This window comes from Mandrillus leucophaeus, unplaced genomic scaffold (assembly GCF_000951045.1).
Source record: "Mandrillus leucophaeus isolate KB7577 unplaced genomic scaffold, Mleu.le_1.0 Scaffold587, whole genome shotgun sequence".
NCBI classification, from domain to species: Eukaryota; Metazoa; Chordata; class Mammalia; order Primates; family Cercopithecidae; genus Mandrillus; species Mandrillus leucophaeus.
Genome location: NW_012106330.1, coordinates 111,898 through 138,493, shown reverse-complemented (window position 1 = coordinate 138,493; position 26,596 = coordinate 111,898). Strand labels below are relative to the sequence as shown.

General features: G+C 37.2%; 1 protein-coding gene across 1 annotated transcript in view; it reads left to right on the top strand.

Annotated features, from left to right (window-relative positions):
* Positions 1 to 26,596, top strand: part of RALGAPA1 (Ral GTPase activating protein, alpha subunit 1 (catalytic)) — a gene marked incomplete at its 3' end in the record, with an annotated part of 204,163 nt that overhangs the window by 68,969 nt on the left and 108,598 nt on the right. Inside the window, exons 11-16 of the mRNA XM_011999193.1 lie at positions 782 to 979; positions 4,692 to 4,829; positions 14,831 to 14,979; positions 18,119 to 18,248; positions 20,038 to 20,275; positions 21,459 to 21,620. Coding sequence (XP_011854583.1) covers positions 782 to 979; positions 4,692 to 4,829; positions 14,831 to 14,979; positions 18,119 to 18,248; positions 20,038 to 20,275; positions 21,459 to 21,620 — 1,015 coding nt within the window. The remainder of the gene's footprint in view (positions 1 to 781; positions 980 to 4,691; positions 4,830 to 14,830; positions 14,980 to 18,118; positions 18,249 to 20,037; positions 20,276 to 21,458; positions 21,621 to 26,596) is intronic.

Genomic DNA, 26,596 nt, shown 5'->3' with positions numbered 1-26,596 from the left:
TGCATTGGGAGTTATACCTGATGTAAATGACGAGTTGATGGGTGCTGACGAGTTGATGGGTGCAGCACAGCAACATGACACAAGTATACATATGTAACAAACCTGCACGTTATGCACATGTACCCTAGAACTTAAAGTATAATAATAATTAAAAAAAAAACAAAAAAATTGTTTAACTATAATGTTGATGGCAAAAAAAAAAGATTCCCACCAGGGGCCACTGTCTGTGTGGAGTTTGCATGTTCTCTCCATGTCTGTGTGGGTTTTCTCTAGGTACTACAGTTTCCTCCCATATCCCAAAGCTGTGCGCATTAGGTGAATTGGTGTGTCTAAATGGTCTCAGTCTGGGTGAGTGTTGGGGTGTATGTGATTGCACCTCACAATGGAATGGCATCCTGTCCAGGGCTGGGTTCCTGTCTTGTCCCTGAGCTGCTGGGATACACTGGCCACCAGTGACCCCGAATTAGAATATTTGGGTAATTAATTGTCTTACTTTTATTAATCTTTCTTAAATGTACATATAGCTCACATTTATTTCAGTGTTTAATATTGTAAGTGTTTTGGTCTCTATTTAGAAGTTTGGTGATTTTTTTTTTTTTTACTAGAAATATCCCATAGGAACTTAACTCTTAATGGCAAAATGAGTTTTGTTCTATGTCATCGTTTTGCTTAAAGTTGCAGTTTCCAAGAATCCGTGATGTGATGTCAAAAACATTGCTCCTTTAGTGGTTTGTGGCAAAGGAAAAAGTATCATTATCTTGATTCTCCTTTTTTTCCCTAGGCATTTTTATTACCAATTTGTGAAGCAGCAGCTATGAGAAAAGTGGTAAAAGTGTATCAAGAATGGATCCAACAAGAGGAAAAACCCTTGTTCATGCAAGAGCCTGAAGAAATTGGGATCACTTCTTCAGACCTCCCTTGCATTGAAAATGTCACAGACCATGATACTTCAATGGAGGAAGGAGAAAAAAGAGAAGAGGTAAAGTTATAAGATTTATATATTTTAGTGTTAGTCTAATAGATTAAGACTTTTGCAGAAACATAATGGGTTAACACAAATATACTTATTAAATGGGAAGATAAATATATCTTTCCGTGTATTTTGTAACAATTTAGGTAATATAACAGTAGTCATCTCAATACTGTGGAGGAAAGCCCTGTGATACCACAACTTTTAAAAATTAATACTGAGGTTGTATACTGATTCTTTAAGCCATTGTCTAGATAAAAATTATATACTATTATAAAGGTATAATATTTCAAACTGTGATACTACATCAAAATGGATTTTAAAATACATACTTTTGGGGGGGTTATTACCAAACCACAATTCCTCCTTCCCTGGAAGGAGTAACTGTTTAGGAGTGGCTACCCAGCACAAGCCATAATGTTTGTGCTCCCTCCTTGGAATCTTTTGCACTAGAGCTGATTTCAGAATGTGAAACTTCTTGACTTGGTAAAATAAGTTCTTTTGTGATAAGAAAGACTAGAGTTTACTCACAGCGGGGAAACGGTGAGGAAAGAGAGAGTAGTAGAGGTGGCATTTGGGTCCCTGGTTCCATTTTTTCCTTTGGTTGTTCAACCTTTGTCACAGGTCAGGCTCTCCAACAGCAGATGCTAAGATGGAGTTAGGAGTGCAGAAAGTTTATTGAAAGTGATTTATCTGTTTTGCCTGATTTGCCTTTCACCATAAAGTTGTCTGCAATTGATACCTATCTTGCTAAATCTAGATAGGAACGATTGAGTAATGTTTATTCACTTTAGTGGTTAATCTAACCTCATCAGTGGAATTTAGTCAGGATACTAATGTATGAATGAATAGGCCAATTCTGTAGGGATTTGATGAGCCTGAGCATTTGTGTATGTATATATGTGTATATGTATGTATACACACATACGTAGAGCACCCTCCCCCCTTCTAAGAAAGGGAAAAATGTAACTGAGAAATATAATTGAAGTAAATAAAATTAACCATATAAATTATGAAATAATATCTACAGTCCTAATTCTTACACAGCAATGAAAAATATCAAATTTATTGATATTTTTATGCTGGAAAATAAACCTATGAGTTTAAAAATAATTTGCCTTCCCTGACCTTTTTAGTCATGATGTGCCATATATAATGAGCCTACCCCACATCATTTACTATTCTTAAATAAGAATGATGGATAATATAAGCTATCTACATGTATAATTGAAAAACAAACAATGGAAGGAATGAAAGAGGGGAAAGGGTAGATTGGTGGTGTTAGGTGTGCTGTGTAGGTTTGTTCTATTTGTTACTCAAGTACTGTGACCAGCACTGACTGCCATTAGAGATGTAGTTTTTCAAAGTGACAGCAACTCTTGCAAATGACGTGGACCAAACCCAAAAGGTATAATGTATTGGTTTACATTTCTGATACACTGAATATATAAGGGAGTCATTTAAATTTTTGGTGTTACAGTTATAAAGTGGAATTATGTTATAAATTCAGATAATTGTAAATGAATTTTTAATTTTATTTTTTATTGTTGTTATTATTTTGAAACAAGGTTTTCCTCTGTCACCCTGGCTGGAATGCAGTGGTGTGATCTCAGCTCACTGTAACGTCCACCTTCCGGGCTTCAGCCATCATCAACCTCAGCCACCCGAGTAGCTGGGACTACCGGCATTCGCCACCACGCCTGGCTAATTTTTTTGTATTTTTAGTAGAGACAGGGTTTCACCATGTTTCTGAGCTGGGCTTGAACTCCTGAGCTTAAGTGACCTGCCCACCTCAGCCTCCCAAAGTGCTGGGGATGACAGGTGGGAGCCACAGCACTGACCTAAATAGACTTTTAAAATTCTCATAGTACCTGTGAGACATTTGAAAGGCATACAGAATATAAGACAGTTTCTTTTTGTGTGTGTGTAGGACTGTCATGTGCTGTGTAGGATGCTTTGCATTCTCTGTCCTATTTTGTTAAATTCCAGTGGTATCTTTTAATTCTTGTGACAAGAAAACACTCACAAATTTCAAACTACCATACAAAGCTTTTGGTTGCCCATATTGAGAACAAGTGTTGGAGGTAGAAACATGAGCAGACATTATTTCTACCTTCACATAACTTCTGGTTTAGCCGGAAGACAAACATACAAAGTAAGTATTATAAGACAGTGTTACTGCTATGATCCTAGAGCATGAAAAAGAGAATACCTAACTCTGCTTGGGGAAATCAGGGAATGCTTTATGGAAGAGGTAGTATAAGATAAAAGAGCAGGTAGGCAAATAGGAAAGGTGACACACAGTGTGAATGGCATCTACAAAATGTATTAAAAACCTTGAAAATATTTCTATTTGGCTGCAGCGTAGAGTAGATGAGACAGAACAGCAGGAAATATGAGATAGACAGGATTAGATTCTGTTCAGTAACTTGTATGCCATGTTAGTAGATTTTAATTACATTCTAGAAACTGGAAAGCCTTTGAAGGCTTTTGAGTAAAAGAGTAGCATGAATAGTTACATACTTCAGAAGGTCATACCAGGCCCAGAATGGAGGATAGATTATAGGTCAGTCTGTAGGCCAGGAGACCAGTTAGGAAGGATTAGCAAAGTTCGAAAGTGAGATGATAAGTACCTAGGACAGTAGTAGTTGCAGTGGAAATATAAGGGAGAGGACAGATACATTAGTGTCTTTGAGGAATGGGGAGGTGTCGCAAGTTTCTTTCTTTTGCAACCGGAATTGTTGCTATTCACACATGGATGGGAATTTTAAACAGCTCAAGTTTGGTGATGGCTAAGGCAGCTAGAGGGATTGGGTTGGCAGGAATGGGGAGAATCTGATTAATAAACTTATTTTTAAATATCTTAAGTTTGAGATGCTTGTGGGTCATTCAGGAAGAGCTCTTCAGAAGACATTTGATTACAGGGACATGGAGCTTAAGAGAAAGGCTAGACTAGACCATGGCATGTTGTATTGGCTACTCAGGGCAGGGTTCCAGTACTGTTTCTGGTAATGGCAGAGCTGTTTGTATTGGACTAAACCTCTTGCATATTACAAACCCTATATAAAATATTTTTGTAAACCTTAACTAGTTAAAGATACTGGTAAGTGACAAGAAGGGAAAAACTGGAGGGACACTTTAAAAAGAGAACTACAGAGTAGCATTTCTGTTTGTGCTTTTTAACTGAGGGAACTGCCTTGTCTCTAAGACTTGTTACAGCTAAAATGCAAGCAGAAAGCTGTCGTCTCAGTGATTTGAAGTTTCAGTATTCTTTGAATAATAAGAATTTTAGTACTCCTAAGTAGGATAAACGTAAGTCATTTTCTTTGTCATTTATTTGGATTCTGACATTTAATTTAGAACAGAATTCATCTTTTTACAAAGCTGTAGGTAGTATAATCCCATTCTTGAATGTGTGAGAGTATGAAAGGGAGGTTTATACATTAGACCTATAGGAGAATACTCTCTGGAATGATATAATCTCTGACTGCTCATTATGGTTTTGTTGTTGTTGTTGTTTTACTTTATATTTTTGTCATTGAGAATCCTTTTTTACAGTGAATATACATTGTTTTTGGAATTGGATAAGACATCATCTATTTTGAGAGAAAGAAACCTGTTTAGCAGTGGGACCTAATAATTTCATTTACCTTTTCAACTTAACTGACTAGTTACAGCATTCTTATTAATGAAATATTAAAAACTTGTTATTTTGATTCAGGAAAATGGGACCAATACTGCTGATCTTGTTCGAAATTCCAGTTGGGCAAAAAATGGCTCCTACCAAGGTGCTCTTCATAACGCCTCTGAAGAAGCCACAGAACAAAACATACGAGCTGGTACCCAGGCAGTTTTGCAGGTGGATCACTTTATGGCTATTTTTAAAAATAAAATAATCATTAAATATTTCAGTTCAGTATTTCAGTATACAGTATACTTTTCACAATATAATAAATTCACCACCTACATTTATCATTATGCCATATTATTTTTATTTTTTCCTTTCATCACTTAATATATATGTATTAATAAACATTACATATTATTCTAGAGAATTTTAAATGTTATATAAATTATGTCATGACATACTGTCATCTGCAACTGATTTTTTTATTAGCCATTCTGTTTATGAGATTTGTTGTTACTATGCAGCCGTAATTCATTTTAACTATTTTGTGATATTGTAGTTTATTTCACATTTTACTTATTCATTTTTCTGTTAATGGTCTTTTGTTTCCAGTTTTTCACTATTCCACATAGTACTACAGTGAACTTTTTTTTTTTTTTTTTTTTTTTTTGAGATGTTGTTTTCACGCTTGTTGCCCAGGCTAGAGTGCAATGATGTGATCTCGGCCCACTGCAACCTCTGCCTCCTGGGCTCAAATGATTCTCCTGCCTCAGCCTCCCAAGCAGCTGGGATTAAAGGCGCGTGCCACTGTGCTTGGCTAATTTTTGTATTTTTAGTAGAGATGAGGTTTTACCATGTTGGCCAGCCTGGTGTTGAACCTCCTGACCTCAGGTGATCCACCCACCTCAGCCTCTCAAAGTGCTGGGATTATAGGTGTGAGCCACTGCACCTGACTGTGAATATTCTTTTTTTTTGAGATGGAGTTTCACTGTTGTTGTCCAGATTGGAGTGCAGTGGCACGATCTCGGCTCACTGCAACCTCTGCCTCCTGGGTTCAAGCGATTCTCCTGCCTCAGCCTCCCAAGAAGCTGGGATTGCAGGTGCCCACCACCATGCCCGGCTAATTTTTTTATATTTTCGGTAGAGATGGGGTTTCATCATATTGGCCAGTCTGGTCTCAAACTCCTGACCTCAGGTAATCCACCCACCTTGGCCTCCCAAAGTGCTGCGATTATAGGCGTGAGCCACCGCGCTCCGCTGTGAACATTCTTATACATGTATTTTTATATGCCTCTGGGAAAATTTCCCTAGGGTATATACCAAAAGTGGAATTACCGAGTTGTAGGATGTGTACATTAATAACTTTAATATTATCGGCCAATTGTTCTCCACTTTGTCAGAATAATTTACATTCCCTCTAGTAGTGTTTGGGAGTTGTCATTTCCTTATGTTCTCCCTATTGCACTGTCAGATTTTAATTTTTTGCTAGTCCTTTACATGTGAAATATTGACTCATTTTAAAAAAAGGTTTGTGTTTTTCCATTTTAATTTGCTTTTCCTTCATCAGTACTGAATTTGAGCATCTCTTCTTATCTATGAATTCATATGCTTTTCCATTATTTTGGGTGTTGGTCTTAATGGTTTGTAGGAGTTCATTATATTCATTCACTTTTTTTTTTGAGATGGAGCCTCACTCTTGTCACCCAGGCTAGAGTGCAGTGGCGCAATCTCGGCTCACTGCAACCTCTGCCTCCCAGGTTCAAGCAAATCTCCTGCCTCAACCTCTTGAGTAGCTAGGATTACAGGCATGCGCCACAATGCCTGGCTAATTTTTGTATTTTTAGTAGAGATGGGTTTTTGCCGTGTTGGCCAGGCTGGTCTTAAACTCCTGACCTCAAGTGATCTGCCTGCCTCAGCCTCCCAAAGTGTTGGGATTACAGGCGTGAGCCACTGTGCCTGGCCAGTCATTCACTTTTTAAATCAAACTGTCCTTGTCAAGGCCACATGTGACCTCTACATTGTTAAATCAGATGTACATTTTTTCAGTCCTAATCCTGCTTGATTAGAAGCATTTACAGGGTAGATCATTCCCTCCCCATTGAAATGCTTCTTTGCCTGGCCTCCAGAATAGCATATCTTCCTGTTTCTTCTCACTTCATTTTCCACTTCTTAAAGCAGATTCTTTCACTGATTTTTCTGTAAAGCCCTGACCTTTTCATGTTGAAGTGCCCAGGAATCAGTTCTTGGATCTCTTATTCTCTTGTCTCATCCATATAGATGGCTTTAAATATCATCTATATGCTACAGCTTCAGATTTTTATAAGTAGTCTAGGATCTCTCATCTGAACTCTGTGAATCCGTAACTAAAATATTCAGATATCAAGTTGTCATTTTCACTTGACTATCTAATAAGTATCTCAAATTTCAGTGCTTTTCCTGCAGTCTTCCTTGTTTCATTTATTGGCAACTCTGTTTTCCATTTACCTTAATGTTTGTCTAATTTAACGACAAATCCTGTCTGCTCTCCCTTCATAATGTGTATGGAATCTGACTACTGCTCAGCACACACACTACGTCTTTTGTCTAAGTCTCTACAATCTTTCATCTGTAATATTGTGGTAAGTTTCTAATTAGTCTCCCTGCTTCTGCCCTGCGCACCTGTCACTCTGGTCTGACCAGAGGGATCCTGTAAAATGTAAGTCAAATTATGTCATTTTTCTGCTCAGAACCCTCTAGTGGCTTTCCATTATCGCTAGGCAGCAATGCAAAAGTCTTTATAATGGTCTATAAGGCTTTATATCATTGCTCCTTAGAGTGTGGTCCATAGACAAGGGCTGGCCCACAGCATAACTGCAAAACTGAGAGTAAAAGTTTAGAAATGAAATAATTTATTATCTCTTGATTCTGTTAAAAAGTTTGCATTTGAATTTTGTCTTACTCTTTTTTCATTTCCTTTTGTCTATTCATTTTTCCCCCAGTTGATAATCTTTATTTTTATTTTTTATTCTTCCATAGGTTATTGGGGTACCAGTGGTATTTGGTTACATGAGAAAGTTCTTTAGTGGTGATATGAGATTTTGGTGCACCTATCACCCGAGCAGTATACAGTGCACCCTATTTGCAGTCTTTTATCCCTTATCCCCTCCCACCCTTCCTACAAGTCCCCAAAGTCCATTGTATCATTCTTATGCCTTTGTGTCCTCATAGCTTAGTTCCCACATATCAGTGAGAACATACGATGTTTGGTTTTCTATTCCTGAGTTGCTTCACTTAGAATAATAGTCTCTAATCTCATCCAGGTTGCTGCAAATGCCATTAATTCATTCCTTTTCATGGCTGAGGCAGTATTCCATTGTCTATATGTACCACAGTTTCTTTATCCACTCATTGATTGATGGGCATTTGGGTTGGTTCCACAATTGGAATTGTGAGTTGTGCTGCTATAAACTTGCGTGCTATAAACTTGTTGTGTGCATCACAAGTTTAAGTTTGTGTGCTATAAACTTGTGTGCTGCTATAAACTTGTTTTCATATAATGACTTGTTTTCCTCTGGGTAGATACCCAGTAGTGGGATTGCTGGATCAAAATGGTAGTTCTACTTTTAGTTCTTTAAGGAATCTCCACACTGTTTTCCATAGTGGGTGTACTAGTTTACATTCCCACCAACAATGTAAAAGTGTTCCCTGATCACCACATCCATGCCAACATCTACTGCTTTTTGATTTTTTTTTTTTTTATTATGGCCATTCTTGCAGGAGTAAGGTGGTATTGCATTGTGGTTTTGATTTTGAGCATTTTTTCATATGTTTGTTGGCCATTTGTCTATCTTCTTTTGAGAATTGTCTATTCATGTCCTTAGCCCACTTTTTGATGGGATCTTTTTTTTTTTCCTTACTGATTTGTTTGAATTCATTGTAGATTTTGGATATTAGTCCTTTGTCAGATGTCTAGATTGTGAAGATTTTCCCCTACTCTGTGGGTTTTCTCTTTACTCTGCTGACTGTTCCTTTTGCTGTATAAAAGCTCTTTAGTTTAATTAAGTCCCAGCTGTTTATCTTTGTTTTTATACTGCTTTGGGGTTCTTGGCCATGAAATCCTTGCCTAAGCCAATGTCTAGAAGGGTTTTTCCAATGTTATCTTCTAGAATTTTTATAGTTTCAGGTCTTAGATTTAAGTCCTTAATCCATCTTGAGTTGATTTTTGTGTAAGATGAGAGATGAGGATCCAGTTTCGTTCTGCTACACGTGGCTAACCTATTATTCCAGCACCATTTATTGAAAAGGGTGTCCTTTCCCCACGTTATGTTTTGGTTTGCTTTGTCAAAGATCAGTTGGCTGTAAGTATTTGGGTTTATTTCTGGGTTCTCTATTCTGTTCCACTGGTCTCTGTGCCTATTTTTATACCAGTACCACACTGTTTTGGTGACCATGGCCTTAACAGTATAGTTTGAAATCAGGTAGTGTGATACCTCCAGATTTGTTCTTTTTGCTTAGTCTTGCTTTGGCTATGTGGGCCCTTTTTTGGTTCCATATGAATTTTAGAATTGTTTTTTTCTAATTCTGTGAAGAATTACGGTGGCATTTTGGTAGAGATTGCGTTGAATTTGTAGATCACTTTTGGCAGTATGGTCATTTTCACAATACTGATTTTACCCATCCATGAGCATAGGATGTGTTTCCATTTGTTTGTGTTATTTGTGATTTCTTTCAGTGGTGTTTGTAGTTTTCCTTGTAGAGGACTTTTGCTTCCTTGGTTAGATATATTCCTAAGTATTATTATTATTATTATTATTATTATTATTTTGCAGCTATAATAAAAGGGGTTAAGTTCTTGATTTGATTTTCTGCTTGGTTGCTGTTGGTGTATCTCCTGTTTTGTTTCTTAATGAGCTTATTTGGATTTTCTCTTCTTTTCTTGATTACTCTTTCTAATGGTCTATCAATTTTATTTATCTTTTCAAAGAACCAGTTTTTTGTCTCATTTATCTTTTTGTATTTCGTTTGTTTTCATTTAGTACTGCTCTGATCTTGGTTATTTCCTTTCTTCTGCTGGGTTTGGGTTTGGTTTGTTCTTGTTTCTCTAGTTCCTTGAGGTGTGACCTTAGACTGTCAGTTTGTGCTCTTTCAGTCTTTTTTGATGTAGGTTTTTAGGGCTATGAACTTTCCTCTTAGCACCACCTTTGCTGTATCACAGAGGTTTTGATAGATTGTGTCATTATTGTCATTCAGGTCAGATAATTTTTCTGTTTGATTGCTTGTTTGTTTTTGAGACAGAGTTTCACTCTTGTTGTCCAGGCTGGAGAGCAATGGTACAATCTCAGCTCACCGCAACCTCCACCTTCCGGGTTCAAGCAATTCTCCTGCCTCAGCCTCCTGGGTAGCTGGGATTACAGGCGTGCACCACCATGCCTGGCTAATTTTGTATTTTTAGTAGAGATGGGGTTTCTCCATGTTGGTCAAGCTGGTCTTGAACTCCCACCCTCAGGTGATCCACCCGCCTCGGCCTACCAGAGTGCTGGGATTACAGGCATGAGCCACTGCACCCAGCCAGGAGAACTTTTAAATTTCCATCTTGATTTTGTTTTTGACACACTGCTCATTCAGGAGCAGGTTATTTAATTTCCATATATTTGCATGGTTTTGAAGGTTCCTTTTGGAGTTGATTTCGTTTTATTCCATTGTGGTCTGAGAGAGGGCTTTGATAGAATTTTAAATTTTTAAAATTTATTGAGGCTCATTTTGTGATTTATCATATGGCCTATATTGCAGGAAGTTCCATGCACTGTTGAATAGAATGTGTATTCTGTGGTTGTTGGATGAAATGTTCTGTATATATCTGTTAAGTCCATTTGTTCCAAGGTATGGTTTAAATCTATTATTTCTTTGTTGTCTTTCTGTCTTGATGACCTGTCTAGTGTTGTCAGTGGAGTATTGAAGTCCCCCGCTATTATTGTGATGCTGTCTATCTCATTTCTTAGGTCTATTAATAGTTGTTTTATAAATTTGGGAGCTCCAGTGTTAGGTGCATATATGTTTGGGATTGTGATATTTTCCTGTTGGACAAGGCCTTTTACCATTATATAATGTCCGTCTTTGTCTCTTTTAACTGCTGTTGCTTTGAAGTTTGTTTTGTCTGGTATAAGAATAGCTACCCCTGCTTGCTTTTGGAGTTCCTTTGCGTGAAATGCGTTTTTCCACCTCTTTACTTATGTCAGTCCTTCTGTGTTTGGTGAGTCTCCTGAAAGCAGCAGATAGTTGGTTGGTGAGTTCTTATCCATACCACAGTTCTCTATCTTTTAAGTGGAGCATTTAGACCATTTACATTCAATGTTAGTATCGAGATGTGAGGTACCATGCCATTCATTGTACTATTTGTTGCCTGTGTACTTTGGTTTTTTTGGTTTTTGCTTTGCTTTTTAAATTGTATTTTTGTTTTATAGGTCCTGTGTGATTTATGCTTTAAAAATGTTCTGTTTTGATATGTTTCTAGGATTGTTTCAAGATTTAAAGCACCTTTTAGCCATTATTTTAGTGGTGGCTTGGTATTGGCAAATTCTCTCAGCATTTGTTTATCTGAAAAAGACTGTATCTTTCCTTCATATATGATGCTTAGTTTTGCTGGATACAAAATTCTTGGCTGATAATTGTTTTGTTTGAGGAGGCTGAAGATAAGGCTCCAATCCCTTCTACCCTGTAAGGTTTCTGCTGATTCGATCTCTGTTAATCTGACAGGTTTTCCTTTGTAGGTTACCTGATACTTTTGTCTCAGAGCTCTTAAGATTCCTTCCTTCATCTTAACTTTAGATAATGTGATGACAGTGTGCCTAGGCGATGATCTTTTTGCAATAAATTTCCCAGGTGTTCTTTGTACTTCTTGTATTTGGATGTGTGGGTCTCTAGCAAGGCCAGGGAAGCTTTCCTTGATTATTCCCCCCAATATGTTTTCCAAACTTTTAGATTTCTCTTCTTCCTCAGGAACACCAATTATTCTTAGATTTGGTTGTTTAACATAATCCTAGACTTCTTGGAGGCTTTGTTCATATTTTCTTATCTTTTTTCTTTGTCTTTGTTGTGTTGGGTTAATTTGAAGACCTTGTCTTCAAGCTCTGAATTTCTTTTTTCTACTTGTTCAGTTTTATTGCTGAGACTTTCCAGAGCATTTTGCATTTCTATAAGTGTATCCAGTGTTTCCTGAATTTGTTATTGCTTTTTCTTTAAGTTATTTATTTCCTTGAATATTTCTCCCTTCACTTCTTGTATCGTTTTTTGGATTTCCTTGCATTGGGCTTTGCCTTTCTCTGGTGCGTCCCTGATTAGCTTAATAACTAACCTCCTGAATTCTTTTTCAGGTAAATCAGGGATTTATTGGTTTGGATCCATTGCTGAGGAACTAGTGTAATTTTTTGGTGGTGTTAAAGAGCCTTGTTTTGTCATATTACCAAAGTTAGTTTTGTGGTTCCTTCTCATTTGGGTAGGCTCTGTCAGAGGGAAGGTCTAAGGCTGAAGGCTGTTGTTCAGATTCTTTTGTCCCATAGGGTGTTCTTTTGATGTAGTACTCTCCCCCTTTTCCTATGGATGTGGCTTGTGAGCTGAACCGCAGTGGTTATTGTCTCTCTTCTGTGTCTAGCCACCCAGCAAGTCTACCCAGCTCCAGAGTTTGTCTGCGCAGAGTCGTGTGATGTGAACTGTCTGTAGTTCTCTCAGCTGTGGATACCAGCAGCTGTTCTAGTGGAGGTGGCAGCAGGTGAAATGGACTCTGTGAGAGTTCTTAGCTTTGGTGGTTTAATTGTCTGTTTTTGTGCTGGTTGGCCTCTTGCTGGGAGGTGGCACATTCCAGAAAGCATGAGCTGTAGTAGTATAGAAAGGAACTGATGGTGGGTGGGGCCCTAGATCTTCCAAGAGCATATGCCCTTTGTCTTCGTTTACCAGGGTGGGTAGGGAAGGCCCATCAGGTGGGGGCAGGGCTAGGTGTGTCTGAGCTCAGACTCTCCTTGGGTGGGTCTTGCTACAGCTGCTGTGAGGGATGGGAGTGAAGTTCCCAGGTCAATGGAGTTGTGTACCTACGAGGATTATGGCCGCCTCTGCTGAGTTATGCAGGTTGTCAGAGAAGTCAGGGAAAGCCGGCAGTCACAGGCCTTACCCAGCTCCCAAGCAATCTGAAGGGCCTGTCTTTCTCCCACCATGCATCCGCCTTAACAACACTAAGTCTGTTTCCAGACAGTGGGCGAGCAGGGCTTGAGAACTTGCCCTGGGCTACCCTCCTCCCAGCTGTGAAAGAAAAGGGCTTTGGTTCTTCCCTTGCCTGTGGAGTCTGCACACCAGATTCACACCCTCCTTTGAGTTCTGGCCAGGAGGCTTCTTGCCTGGTTCAAATTGTTACAGAGTTCAGCTGGAGACTTCCTTCTCCTTGTGGCATTTTCCACGCACTTCTGGCTGCCATCCCAAAGGATCCCTGTGGTGCCAGGCAGGAATGGCCTGCCTGGGGACCCAGCGAGGTCCCAGGGCCTTTCCCACTGCTTTCTCTACCCCTGTATTTCCCTCAGCTCTCTAAATTTACTCCGCTCCAGATAAGGTCAGAAATTTCTCCCACAAACTCGACCTTCAGTTTCCCCAGTGGGTGTATGTTTTTGGGAGAGGAGGATCTCCCTTTCCCACTTCTGCAATTTGGGAACTCACAGCATTTGGAGTGTCTCCCGGGTCCAGCAGGAGCAGTCCGCTTCCTTCAGAGGGTCTGTGGATCCTTTTGGGATTCCTGATTTGTTCTTGAAGTTGTTCTGGAGGTAAAATTCATGATGTGAGCCTACTCATGCTGCTCTGTCTGTCAAAGTCGGAGCTGCAATTTAGTTCTGCCTCCCGTCAGCCATGATGATCTCTCTCCCAATCTCTGTTCATTCTTAATTGTATTTTAAGTTAGGATTTGATCTGCAAAAGATTGGGGCTGGGGGAGACCTGTTCTTTTGCTACAGGTAGTGTGAGAAGCTCTGCTCCACATACTGTGGCTGTTTTTCGGCATCCTTTTCCACTGCTTTTCCTCTGGTTTACTTCACTCTATACTCCTTGCTTTTCCTCAAGAATGTTAGGCAGGCTCTCACATCAGGTCCTTTGAACTTGATTTTCCTCTTTTTCCGAAATACTGTTCTCTCAGACAGGAACATAGCTCCATTTGTCTTTTCCTTTTCAGTTTGCTGATATTTATTATCTACCACCCACTCTTCCTTTTATGCTTACTGGGCCCCTCAGACCAATGGGATGAGAGTGAGCACCCTTGTCTTATTCTTGGCTTTTTGTGGTATTTCTCAGGTTCTGGTACCATGTATATACATTTTTTATACTTTTTTTATAAATGCTCTTTTTTATGTTAATGAATGTTTGCTTTTTTCTTAGTTTACTAAAAATTGTTTTCAGTCATAAGTGTTGAATGCTTTTTCTGCATACATAGTGATAATCATACTTTTTTCCATTTTAACATTTTGTTGGGATATAGTAATAGATTTTTCTAATGGAATCTTTTATCACCAAAACAGATATACAAACATAAAAATAAATAAGAAAAAGAAGATACAGTGTTTTGAACAACTCATTCAGAAGATTCTTCCTGATTTAGATGTCATCTTTTATCCTAAACTATGTGTATTTATTCTTTTTTTTTTTTCAATTAATTACAGCAATAGAGCTATTATATTAAAGCTTCTCAGTTTAGAAGTACTGTTTTTTAGGCCAGGTGCAGTGGCTCATGCCTGTAATCTCAGCAACTTGGGAAGCCAATGTGGGCGGATCACTTGATGCCATGAGTTTGAGACCAGCCTGGCCAATATAGCAAAACCCTACCTGTAGTAAAAATACAAAAATTAGCCTGGCGTGGTGGCACACATGCCTGTAATCCCAGCTACTTGGGAGGCTGAGGCAAGAGAATCTGTTGAACCCAGGAGGCAGAGGTTACAGAGAGCCCAAATCATACCCCTGCATTCCAGCCTGGGTGACTAAACAAGACTGTCTCAAAAAAAAAAAAAAAATACTGTTGTTTGCACTGGTTTATTTTCTTTGGGTACCTACTGTTAACTTTATATTTGTCTAGATAAACTTAAAAATAGGTAGGTTTAATGAGTTTATGTTTCAGTTATTAAGCTTGTGGTAGAATTAACCCACGGTGTGATCAGTGTCTGTTTCTCTTTGAATAAGAAATTTGCCATTGAAATTCCTTTGTGAATAGCTAATGATTTCTTTTGTCTTAGGTGTTTATTATAAACTCATCAAATATATTTCTTCTTGAACCTGCAAATGAAATTAAAAATCTTCTGGATGAGCACACAGATATGTGTAAACGCATTCTTAACATTTATCGGTACATGGTTGTACAAGTATCAATGGACAAAAAGACTTGGTAAAAAAATTTTTTATCCTTTGTGTCTATGTGTTTTTTATTGTGTACACAGGTATAGTAATTTTTAGAGAAATAGTGTCTGTGAAGAGAGCTTGTTTAGAATATTATAAGGGCTGCTATTATTGAATAAATATAAAATTAATCATAGTGACAATAGTTCCTTTCACCTTATCTGAAACATCTTTGTTCAGACTTCCACAAGACCCCTTGGACTATCTTCCTGAAGTGAGCATATAATGGCCTCATCCTCCTCAACCCCTAAGGAATGAATACATGCATACAAACGTATATGAGTAAATGAAGTTTACTTGTATGTGAATGAGTTAATGAATAAGCTGATGATTGACTGAATGCCTGAATCCTTCATCTGGCATTCAGAGCTGTATACCGTCAGGCCCTGCCTACTTTTCCTGTCTGAAGTCTAACCTCCAACTTTCAGGATAAGATCCTGCTTTCCAGCTTTATGAAGTTTCTCTTCCCTGGGCACCTTCTGAACTTTCCTTTAGAATGCCTAATTCTGCTATTTTTCCTATTGTCACCATAACTGTCCCTTAGATTCACCTTCCTGTTTCTATATATCCTTACTTAAATTTTTTTCTTCTCTTGTTTCCATTTTATATTTGTACTTCTGTATAGTTCTTATGAAAACTTTCTTGATCCCTAAAATACTTTTGTAAATGTCTGTTTATCACCATAGAACCGAGAACCCCTAGAAGGTATTTACAGGTTGTCTTATTTTTATATTGCCTACATTTCTGAGTATAGTACATTATATATCATTGGTGCTCTATAAATACTTTTCTAATTGATTGGAAAAATAGACCTTTTGGGGATATGCAGTTCTGCAGTTTTTGTAAAAATGAAATGTTTATCATAAAATTCAAACAAAGAAAAGTTTAAAATAAGAAAAAAGCTCAGAGGTTCACTCTCTAGAGATGTTAGTGATGTTTGTGCTTTGGTGAATATCTAGCTCATCAAACCACACACACAGTTATATAGTATTATACCATATATATATGCCATAATTTTCTTAACCAGTCCTCTACTGATGGGCATGTAGTTATTTGTCTTTGTTTTGGGGCAAAGAGAGGACAATGAACATTCTTATATATATTTCATTTTCCTCTACAGTGACAAAACATAAATTAGGCATATGATTTGAGTAAGTATTCCTAATTTTTTTAAGAAATAAGACTGATTAGTCAAAGCATATGCCTAATTTATGTATAAAATGGCTTTATATTTTGAAAAGATTCTTTACTAACAGTATTAATAGAATTGCATGTAGAAGTAGTTATTATTGTTAACACATTTGGGACAATTATTTGTGCCACGTACCTTTCTAAGCACTTTACACATATTTTCTTACTTAATTCTTACAGCACCCTATGATACAGATAATACTGGGAAGTTAAGTAACTTGTCCTTGTTCACACAGCTATTGAGCAGTGAACAGAGATTTGAACTATAGTTTTTCTGACTTCAGAGCCCAAGTTATTATTAGCCAGTAACTATACTACATTGGACAATTCTTTTGTTAGTCCTTTTTTTTCTTTCTGTATACTTTGAATCATTGATGAGCCAGATTATAGTGACTACCTTGCTATATAGAAAACAATTTTAGAATTTTTGTTAATTTTTTAACTTCCCTTGAAGTAAGAGCATTTTGGGAGGTTTTTCATATATTTTACATTGAATTTTTATATTGAGAGAGACGGTTTCGCTATGTTGCCCAGGCTGTTCTTGAGCTCCTGAGCTGAAGTGATCTACCTGCCTTGAGGTCCTAAAGTGCTGGGATTACAGGTGTGAGCTACCACACCTGGCCAGAATTTGTAAAACTTTATTAATTAAAATCATTTTTATCATATTACAAAGTGAAAAGATTGTATGATTTATGAGTGAGTTATGGTTTGACAACAAACAAATAAGATTTATTTGGAAAATCTATGCTTTATTGCATTTGTAGTTGATTTCAAATAGCTTTTTATTTCGTGTAGCTAAGCTGGAAGCATAAGGTTACAAATGTGGCACCTTTGATTTTTATTCTGTGAATAAATACATACATTTATTTGCTAATATGTCCAGGATATTTTTAACGTAGTGATAGTTTTCTGTTTGATTCTACTCTGACTTCTCAGAAGAACCATGACATCTAGATCTAGGATCTGTTGCTACCCCTTCCACATTTCTCACAGTAACTGTTCCATGTATCACGATGCCTGGAATGGACTTGCAAAATAACCAGAGGGGAGGAGGCTGTGATAGAGAATTGGGCTGATATACCCAACTGAAAGTCCCTTGTTAACCTCTTTTTTATATGTGGTTGAATCAAGTTTTGAAATATCAGTGTAAATAAGGTAATTTTATGGTTTTAATAATAAGCATCTAAGAGAAAGAGACAAGGTAAGGATAATAATAGAATTGGTTCAACTTGCAGTACAGACAAAAAATTAAAGATTAAAAAATGGCATAATGAAAAGAGTGGAAAGAAACAATAGAGTAATGGCCCTTGATTAATTATCAAGCTCACTGCAGACTCAAACTCCTAGGCTCAAGTGATCCCCCAACCTCAGCCTCCTGAGTAGCTGAGACTATAGGCATATGCCACCACACCCAGCTAATTTTTGTTTTTTTTTTAAGAAACAGGTCTTGCTATGTTGCCCAGTCTTCTTTGTGATCTATTAATTAAGATGTCATCTAATTTCTGAAATTGAGATTGGTATGATTCTGAATATGTAGTTATTCTCCATATTATAAAGATGGATTTGATTGGATTCCATCTGGGTGGAACTATATTGTGTAGATGAGTGTTCTTCAGATAGCTCCTTAAGATTGCTACTTGATTTGTGGTTGGGGAGACTGGAGCATTCTCCACATTATCACTTCCGATTCCTCAGCTTTTGAATAGGTTTTTATTTGATGAGAGGATATTGTGGCTGATAAATGATTTTAAATGATTGACGTGGATGTATAAAATGGAATTTTAATTTTTAATATTTAAGGAACTCCAAAAATTTGAAATTGTCTTTCAAAGATGTTTGATATTTGAGTTTTTATAAGAAGTATATATCTGAAAGTTAACTGTTAACCAAATGCAAACATATGCAAGAAGGAAACATTAATCAATCTTTATTTTAAGGGAACAGATGCTGCTTGTGTTGCTCAGAGTCACGGAGTCTGTACTGAAGATGCCATCACAAGCTTTTCTACAGTTCCAAGGGAAAAAAAATATGACCTTGGCAGGTCGACTTGCAGGACCACTTTTCCAGGCAATAAAAATAAATAAATAGATGAATAACTGGATAGATAGGGTTTTTTGTTTTGTTTTGTTTTGTTGTTGTTGTTGTTGTTTGTGTGTCTTTTGAGATTCATTGAACCCTGAACTTGTTACCAGGAAAAAAATGTTTTAAATTAGAGATTATTTCTTATTTATTAAGGGATCTTTTGTAGAGCTAACTTAAAAGTTGCTTATCTAAATAAGCTATTTGCCCTACATACAACCTAGTATGAGTGGAGGTAATATCAGATCTGTGAACAAGCAGGCTAATGATATTTATTTTATCTCTTGTGTGGTATACATAATGTGTGGTTGCAAAAACCTAGCAGTGTTTTAGAGATAATGACCTGACTGCTTTATGAGTTTCCATATCTCTGGGACTACTAGGAAAAACTGTCTTTTTGTGTTATTCTGTAATAATGAAAAAACAATAAATAATTAAGATTGATTCTTACCATGCTTTCTTTTAATAAGACTTTAGTATCCTCCCTTCTCAATTGGTGGTAGTTTGATTACACAGAAATTCTATATTGTTTTTTAAATCTGAGGATAGAGTGTTGACTTGAAATGTATTATGGATTCTTTGAAAAATAGAAAACAAAATATTGCTTTTTAAGATGATACATGAAATACAAATACATGATTCTTAATGTCAAAGGTAAAAGCTGTCTCAGATCTAATTCTTGGCCATGAGTGTAGCCATTTAAATTGGTTGGAGTTCTTTTTTCATATATTAGCCATTTACCTAAAATTATATGCTGGTGTTGAACAGTCCTTTAAAACCAGCTACATGTATCATCTAAACTCCTCTTAACTTCATTAACCATTTTTTGTTTTTTCATTCAAGTTTACCCATTGTTAGAGCTAACCTGATGGTGGGAGCTACAGGAAGATAAAATTTTATCTTGCTATGTGAAACAACTTTTTTTTGTAGTCTGAGTATTAAAGTAGTCTTTTATTTTTTTTGGTAGTCTTTTTTTTTTGTAGTCTGAGCATTAAATTAAAGATAGATTGGGAGGTCACTAGTTACTACAGGTCTGTACTTAAACTCTGTTCATTTTCCTCTTTACATTTCAGGTATGAATTTATGTGAATTCCTTTCTAAATGTTGTAGAATTAAGCTTTTGAGAATCTTTATTTTATGACTTGTTTCTTTCATCAGAGGACATATCTTTAGTAGAAATCCGCAAAATCTCAGGGGGTACTGGCTAATCAGTTTCTGTCCTTTTATGAATTTTTTTATCCTGTGATCAGATTTATTACAGAATGCTTTTAATTTAAAATTTAATTTCAATCTTTACATATACATTTTCAAAAATGCATTTGATTAAGTTAAATATATCTCTATTATGTTGTTTCTTTATATTATTAAAAAACATTTTCAAGTTGTGGTTAGTGATTTCCATCCTTAATTTGGGAATGTAAGTTTTGGTTTTTTAGTTCAGTAACTCAACATTTTCAACACTTAAAAGTATGGAGACTATTTTTTAAATAGTATTTATTTAACATTAATGTAATGCAGCATAAGAGACAATTATAGATTTAGGGAGATTCCTTTTTAGTTTAGATTGCTGGATGTTGGGAGTTGGCAGTTGTTGAAATGAAATTTATAGTAGATTCTGACAATTACATGAATTGCTTTTACAAGTATTATCTACTAAAAAAAGCATGAGATTTTAAATTTTGCTTGTTTTTAAGTATTTTTTAAAGAATTGAGTATCTGATTTTGAAGTCACACACTGAACACATCTTACTGTTATTTCTGATATTTGTCTTTGTAGACCCTTATAGTTGCCTGGATCAAAGCAAACCTAAATGTGTACATCTCCCGAGAACTTTGGGATGACTTACTGTCAGTACTGTCATCGTTGACCTATTGGGAAGAGTTGGCCACTGAGTGGTCACTGACTATGGAGACATTAACTAAAGTTTTAGCTAGGAATTTATATAGTTTGGATCTCAGTGATTTACCATTGGATAAGCTGAGTGAACAGAAACAAAAAAAGCACAAAGGGAAAGGTAAGAATTGTTCATAGAGATGCTTTATATAAATTTGTTTAAATAATTGAGTCAGGGAAAACCATTCCAGGGAGAGGGTGAGGGTGAAATAAGTAGAATCTTAAATATTTTATTTTTAAGAATTAAACAAAATGAAAATGTATAAAATACGATTCCTTTTTATCATAAGCAGTTTTTTCTTAGAACTGAGAAGGTGGTTTCATGTTACTCTATTTAAAATGTACATAATAATTATTTTAAAAATGGTTTTTGAAAGCACTTACTTAGTTTTAACTAAAAGCAAACATTCCCTAGACATGAAATATGTGTCTGTCTAATGTTAAAAGGGAGTGGGGCAGTAGTGTAATGATAATATCATTAATATACGTTTTTTAAAAACTCAGTTTGTTAGGATTTTGCCCTTCCCCCCCCCTCCCAAGACAGGGCCTCACTCTGTTGCCTAGGCTAGAGTATAGTAGCACAATCATGGCATACTGCAGCCTCGACCTCCCAGGCTCAAGGGATCCCCCTGCCTCAGCTTCCCAAGTAGCTGGGACTACAGGCATATGCCACCGTGCTCAGCTAAATTTTTTTGTTTGTATTTCTTGTAGCGACTTGGTTTCACCATATTATCCAGGCTAGTCTCGAACTCCTGGGCTCAAGCAATTTGCCCACCTCCACCTCCCAAAGTGCTGGGATTACAGGTGTGAGCTACTACACCCAGCCAGTATTTTACATGGTTAAATATTAGTTGTTAGCTAGAGTTTACATCTAAGTCACATTTCATACTTTTGTCCAGGGTATTATGTGCTTAAACTACTTTCTCCTGGACTGTATTTCCCAAGTGGCTATTACTGGCAGATTAGAGATTTAGTAACCATCACCGCAGGATGGATTTTGTTTAGCACATTTCCTGTCTTTTTTTCTTGTCTAAATGTTTCATTTTTATTCCAAAGCAAGTGGGTGGCGGAGAATTTCTAATAGCTTATTGCTAATGGTGTAATTTTAAAATTCTGCATCAGTTTGGGATATGATTTATACCTAAAGTGAAGCTCATAAAAGCCTTGCAGTACATAGCGTTTTATCTTACTACTTTATAATTTATGTAAGCAAACCTAAGACTCTGAGGCAAGGTAGCACACATAACTTGAAGATATTATTGATCAAGTAACAGTATATTGAGATTGAAAATCTACATTTCTAGGAGTTGGACATGAATTTCAGAAAGTTTCAGTTGACAAGTCATTTTCTAGAGGATGGAGTCGTGATCAGCCTGGCCAAGCCCCAATGAGACAGAGGAGTGCAACAACCACTGGTTCTCCAGGAACCGAAAAGGCGAGAAGTATAGTACGGCAAAAAACTGTTGGTATGTACTCTTGAAAATCATGAGAATGGTACAGGGCGCTACATTTATAGTCCCTGGTAACAATTTATATCAATATATCATTTTTCTTACCAGTTGATTGTTGTGAAATGAAAAACTGCCATAGCAAAGCCGTTTTTCCAGAAGTACTCAGAGTCTTGTTATATCCTATGTTATCCCTTTATGCTATTAAGATTTATCAGACATTATGTGGTTTGTTTTACTGTAGAGAGCCGTAATTTTAAAATGTTATTTTACAGAATTGAAGAATTAGAACTGTGATTCACTTTACAGAACTCAAGCATTAACTGGTATAGTTTCATTAAAGGAATTTGCTCACAAATATGGAAAATTAGGGTAGCTAATTTCCAGTGCTACATTTATATAGTAGATTAGTTTCACGAACTTCCAACAAGAATCTCATTTTCTCTGCTGGCAGACAGCTGAGGCCAACATGGAGTCTATTCCTGAGTTTCTTGCTGCCTTTAACAAAAATGGAAGAACGTTCTATAACCTGGGAAACAGCAACAAAGGAACAATGTTGGGAACAATTTCTGGGCATAAAATCGCACAGCATACTGTGGAATTAGCTACCATCTCATTCCTTTTTCTCAGAGGTTTATAAACTTGGCTGAATTATAGTAGAAAGAGAACTGTAATGAGAAACAAGGAGGGCTTTTTCCTAATCTCTTTTCTTACTTCTCTTTGATCACTACATAGCTAGGTAACCCTGGACAGTCTACCAAATGTTTGTAGGCTTTTTTTAAAAGAGAGATCTCACTCTGTTGCCTTTGTTAGATCGTAGCTCACTGCAGCCTTGGACTCCTGGGCTCAAAGTGATCCTACCTCATCCCTCCCCTGAGCCTCTTGAGTAGCTGGGACTATAGGCGCATGCCACCATGCCAGGATAACTTTATTTTTCATAGAGACAGGGTCTTGCTATGTTGCCCAGGCTGGTCTTCAGTTCCTGGCCTTAAGTAGTCCGCTCACTTTGGCCTCCCAGAGTGCTGAGATTACAGGTGCGAGCCATGGCACCCAGCCTTTTCTAGGCTTTTTAAGTACTTCAGCTGTGTAGTGGGAATGATAATACTGCTCATTCCTGAAACAAAATTGCCTGAAGTTATTCCAGGGTTTACAATCAGTGCTTCTATGGAAAGAGAATTTTCCATGGGAATGTATCTGTATTTAATGGTAATCAGTGAAAAACACTTAATTTTAGAGAAATTTAAAGTCATTATTGTAAGGATACATCTTGTATAAAAAATTAGGTTCTAAAGTGTTAAGAATTATGGTTTGAAAGGAAGAAACAACTAGAAAGAAAATAAGAGAGTAAAGATTTTAAAAATTAAAATACATGGTTAATGTAAAATCCTTTAAAAGGATAACATATTCAGAATTGTCTTATGCTTTTAAAATAAGCATAGAATTACATTGATTGTATGTTCCAAGCTAGAATAATAAGACAATACATAAGGAAAAAGTTATTGTAGTATGAAAATGAATATAATGGGAATTTTACTATAAAATTACTTTTTGGAATCCTAAGGAAAATGATTATATTTGAACTGCCTTCCTTCATTTTATATTAATGTCACAATTATAGAAAATATTTGTGTATTAAGAAGAAATTGTTGGCTGGGTGCGGTGGCTCATGCCTGTAATCCCAGCACTTTGGGAGGCTGAGGCGTGCGAATCATGAGGTCAGGAGTTCAAGACCAGCCTGACCAACATGCTGAAACCCCGTCTCTACTAAAAATACAAAAAAAATTAGCCGAGCGTGGTGGCATGTGCCTGTAAGCCCAGCTACTCGGGAGGCTGAGGCAGGAGAATCGCTTGAACCCGGGAGGCAAAGGTTACAGTGAGCAGACATCAAGCCACTGCACTCTAGCCTCGGGCAACAGAGGGAGACTCTATCTCAAAAAAAAAGAAGAAATTGTTCTTTTAAGTGTAAATTTTTATTTTATTTAAATCTCATCTTTTTAAAAAAGTACATTTTTTTTTCTGATTATAGACGTAATTTATGCTTAGTGTGGAAAGTAACATTTAGGGAAGCATAAAGACCCATTAGCTGTCTAATGAGAAGTAATCATTGTTAACATGTTGGCATATATCTTTGTAGTCTTTTACATAGCATTTAATGAGTGAAATATTCATGCTGACTTCATAGCTCATGGTGATTACTTTCTAGTTGTACTGATGTCAAAACAGCCTTGTCTGAACTGAACAAGCCTATGAAACAAAGTTAAAGCCTTAAAAATTTGTTGAGAAAGGTACCTGCATAAAGTTCAAAAAAGGGGCAGCAGATTAAATTAGGATGTTCTTTGGGCATATTTTTAAAAATTTTTAACATTAGTGTTTTTTTTTCTTTCTGAGACAGAGTCACCTAAGCTAGAGTGCAGAGGTGCAATCTCAGCTCACTGCAGTCTGCCTCCTGGGTTCAAGTGATTCTCCTGACTCAGCCTTCAGTAGCTGGTATTACAGGCACACACCACCACACCCAGCTGATTTTATATTTTTAGTAGGGATGAGATTTAACTATGTTGGCCAGGCTGGTCTTGAACTCCTGACCTCAAGTGATCCACCCGCCTCAGCCTCCCAAAGTGCTGGGTTTAACATTAATTTTTCCAGCCTGGGCAACATGGCAAAACTCTATCTCTACCAAAAAAATACAAAAAAGTTAGCCGGGTGTGCTAGCACATGCCTGTAGTGCCAGCTACTTGGTGGACTGAGGTAGGAAGATCTCTCGAGCCCAGGAGGTTGAGGTGGCAGTGAGCTGAGATCACACCACTGCACTCCAGCCTGGATGACAAAGTGAGACCCTGTTTAAAAAAAAAAAACAAAAAAAAAAAAAAAAAAAAAAAAAACACACATCCATTTTATTTATTTATTTATTTATTGGGATGGAGTCTCGCTCTGTTGCCCAGGCTGGCGTGATCTCAGCTCACTGCAACCTCTGCTTCTGGGTTCAAGCGATTCTCCTGCCACAACCTCCCAAGTAGCTGGGACTACAGGCATGTGCCACCATGCCTGGCTAATTTTTGTATTTTCAGTGGAGACAGAGTTTCACCATGTTGGCCAGGCTGGTCTCAAACTCCTGACTTTAGGTGATCCACCCACCTCGGCCTCCCAAAGTGCTGGGATTACAGATGTGAGCCTCTGTGCCCAGCCTTTATGTTCTTCATGAATGTACATGGTTAAAAATTTAGACTGTGATTAAGTGTATACATTGTAGTAAGTCTCCCTCATCAGTATTCCCCACCCTCCCATTTCACCTCACTAGAGGCAACCACTATTACCAGTTTCTTGAGCATCCTAAAGATACTTTATGTCTATACAGGCTTATAGCATAACATATACAATCTTGTGAATCATGGCTTTACACATGTGAATGAAAAACAATTCCTTTAAGTACTTACCATAAAATTGCTGTTCTATGCATTAAGGATATAGTTCTGAACAAAGCAAGTAAATTCCACCGGGGCTAACAATTCTAGTGTTGGGGAAGAAATATAATAAGCAAATAAACCAGTAAACATGTCATGAGGTAGTAAAGTTATGAAGAAAAGTCAATCAGGATAAAGGAATAGAAAGTGTTGGAGCTAAGGACATAGGACTGTTTTAAGTAGGGAGGTCAGGGAAAGCTTATTCTATCCTGTAAGAACAAAGACCTGAATTGGGAAAGTGCATTCCAGGCAGAAGGAAAAGTGAAAGTCCCAGAGCTAGGAATGTGCTCTAGGGCTTTTGAGTGTTTGAGGAGGAGTAAGGAAAGAAGAGAGTGTTAGGAGATGAAGTCAAGCTATAATGATATATCTTAAAGATTATTATATATCAGAAAAATGTTGGCCAGGCACAGTGGCTCACACCTGTAATCCCAGCATTTTGGGAGGCCGAGGCAGGAGGATCAGTTGAGGCCAGGGATTTGAGACCAGCCTGGACAACATGGTAAAACCCCATCTCTACTAAAGATACAAAAATTAGCTGATCGTGCTAGTACACGCCTGTAGTCTCTAGACCCTGCTACTCAGGAGGCTGAGGCAAGAGAATTGCTTGAACCAGGAGGCAGAGGTTGCAGTAAGCCAATATTGTACCACTGCACTCTGCAGAGCGAGACTCTTGTCTCAAAAAAAAAAAAAAAGTTGAACTTCCTATATCATAATTACATGGAAGTACTATAATTTAACCTATCTCCTGAAGATGACTATACATTTTGTAATTTTGTGCTATTAAAAATGGTGCAGAATAGGCTGGGCACAGTGGCTTATTCCTGTAATCCCAGCACTTTGGGAGGCCGAGGCAGGAGGATCACCTGAGGTCAGGTGTTCAAGACTATCATGGCTAATACGGTGAAATCCCATTTCTACTAAAAATACAAAAAATTAGCCAGCGTGGTAGCGTGCGCCTGTAATCCCAGCTACTCGGGAGGCTGAGGCAGGAGAATTGCTTGAACCCGGGAGGCAGAGGTTGCAGTGGGCCGAGATCGCACCATTGCACTGCAGCTTGGGCAACAAGAGCGAAACTCCATCTCAAAAAAAAAAAAAAAAAATGTATAGAATATACTTATGTATTCTTCTATATTTTGTGCATATATGCAAGTATATCTATAGGTTAAGTCTGTAGGGTTTGAAATTAATTTGCCCTCTAAAGAGAGGAACCTTTGTAGCCTTAATAGATTTAAGCAAGGATCATTAGTAGATATCAAAAACATTAGTAAGTAAAGGATTGCTTGGGAAGAGGATATTCACTTGTTGCCAAGGACTATCTTACAGATTATTTATATTTGCAAAGGATAAATATATCTTTACAATGGAGGGATCTGGAATCAAGCCATTATACCTAACTTCTAGTTTATAGTATATATAGGAGATAGAAGAACAAATTAAATGACTCCAAGAGAAAATAATTGAACAAAATTAGAATGTAGTACATTTTATGAGACAACTGGTCTAGCCTCTTCAAAAGCACAGTATCATTTTTAAAAA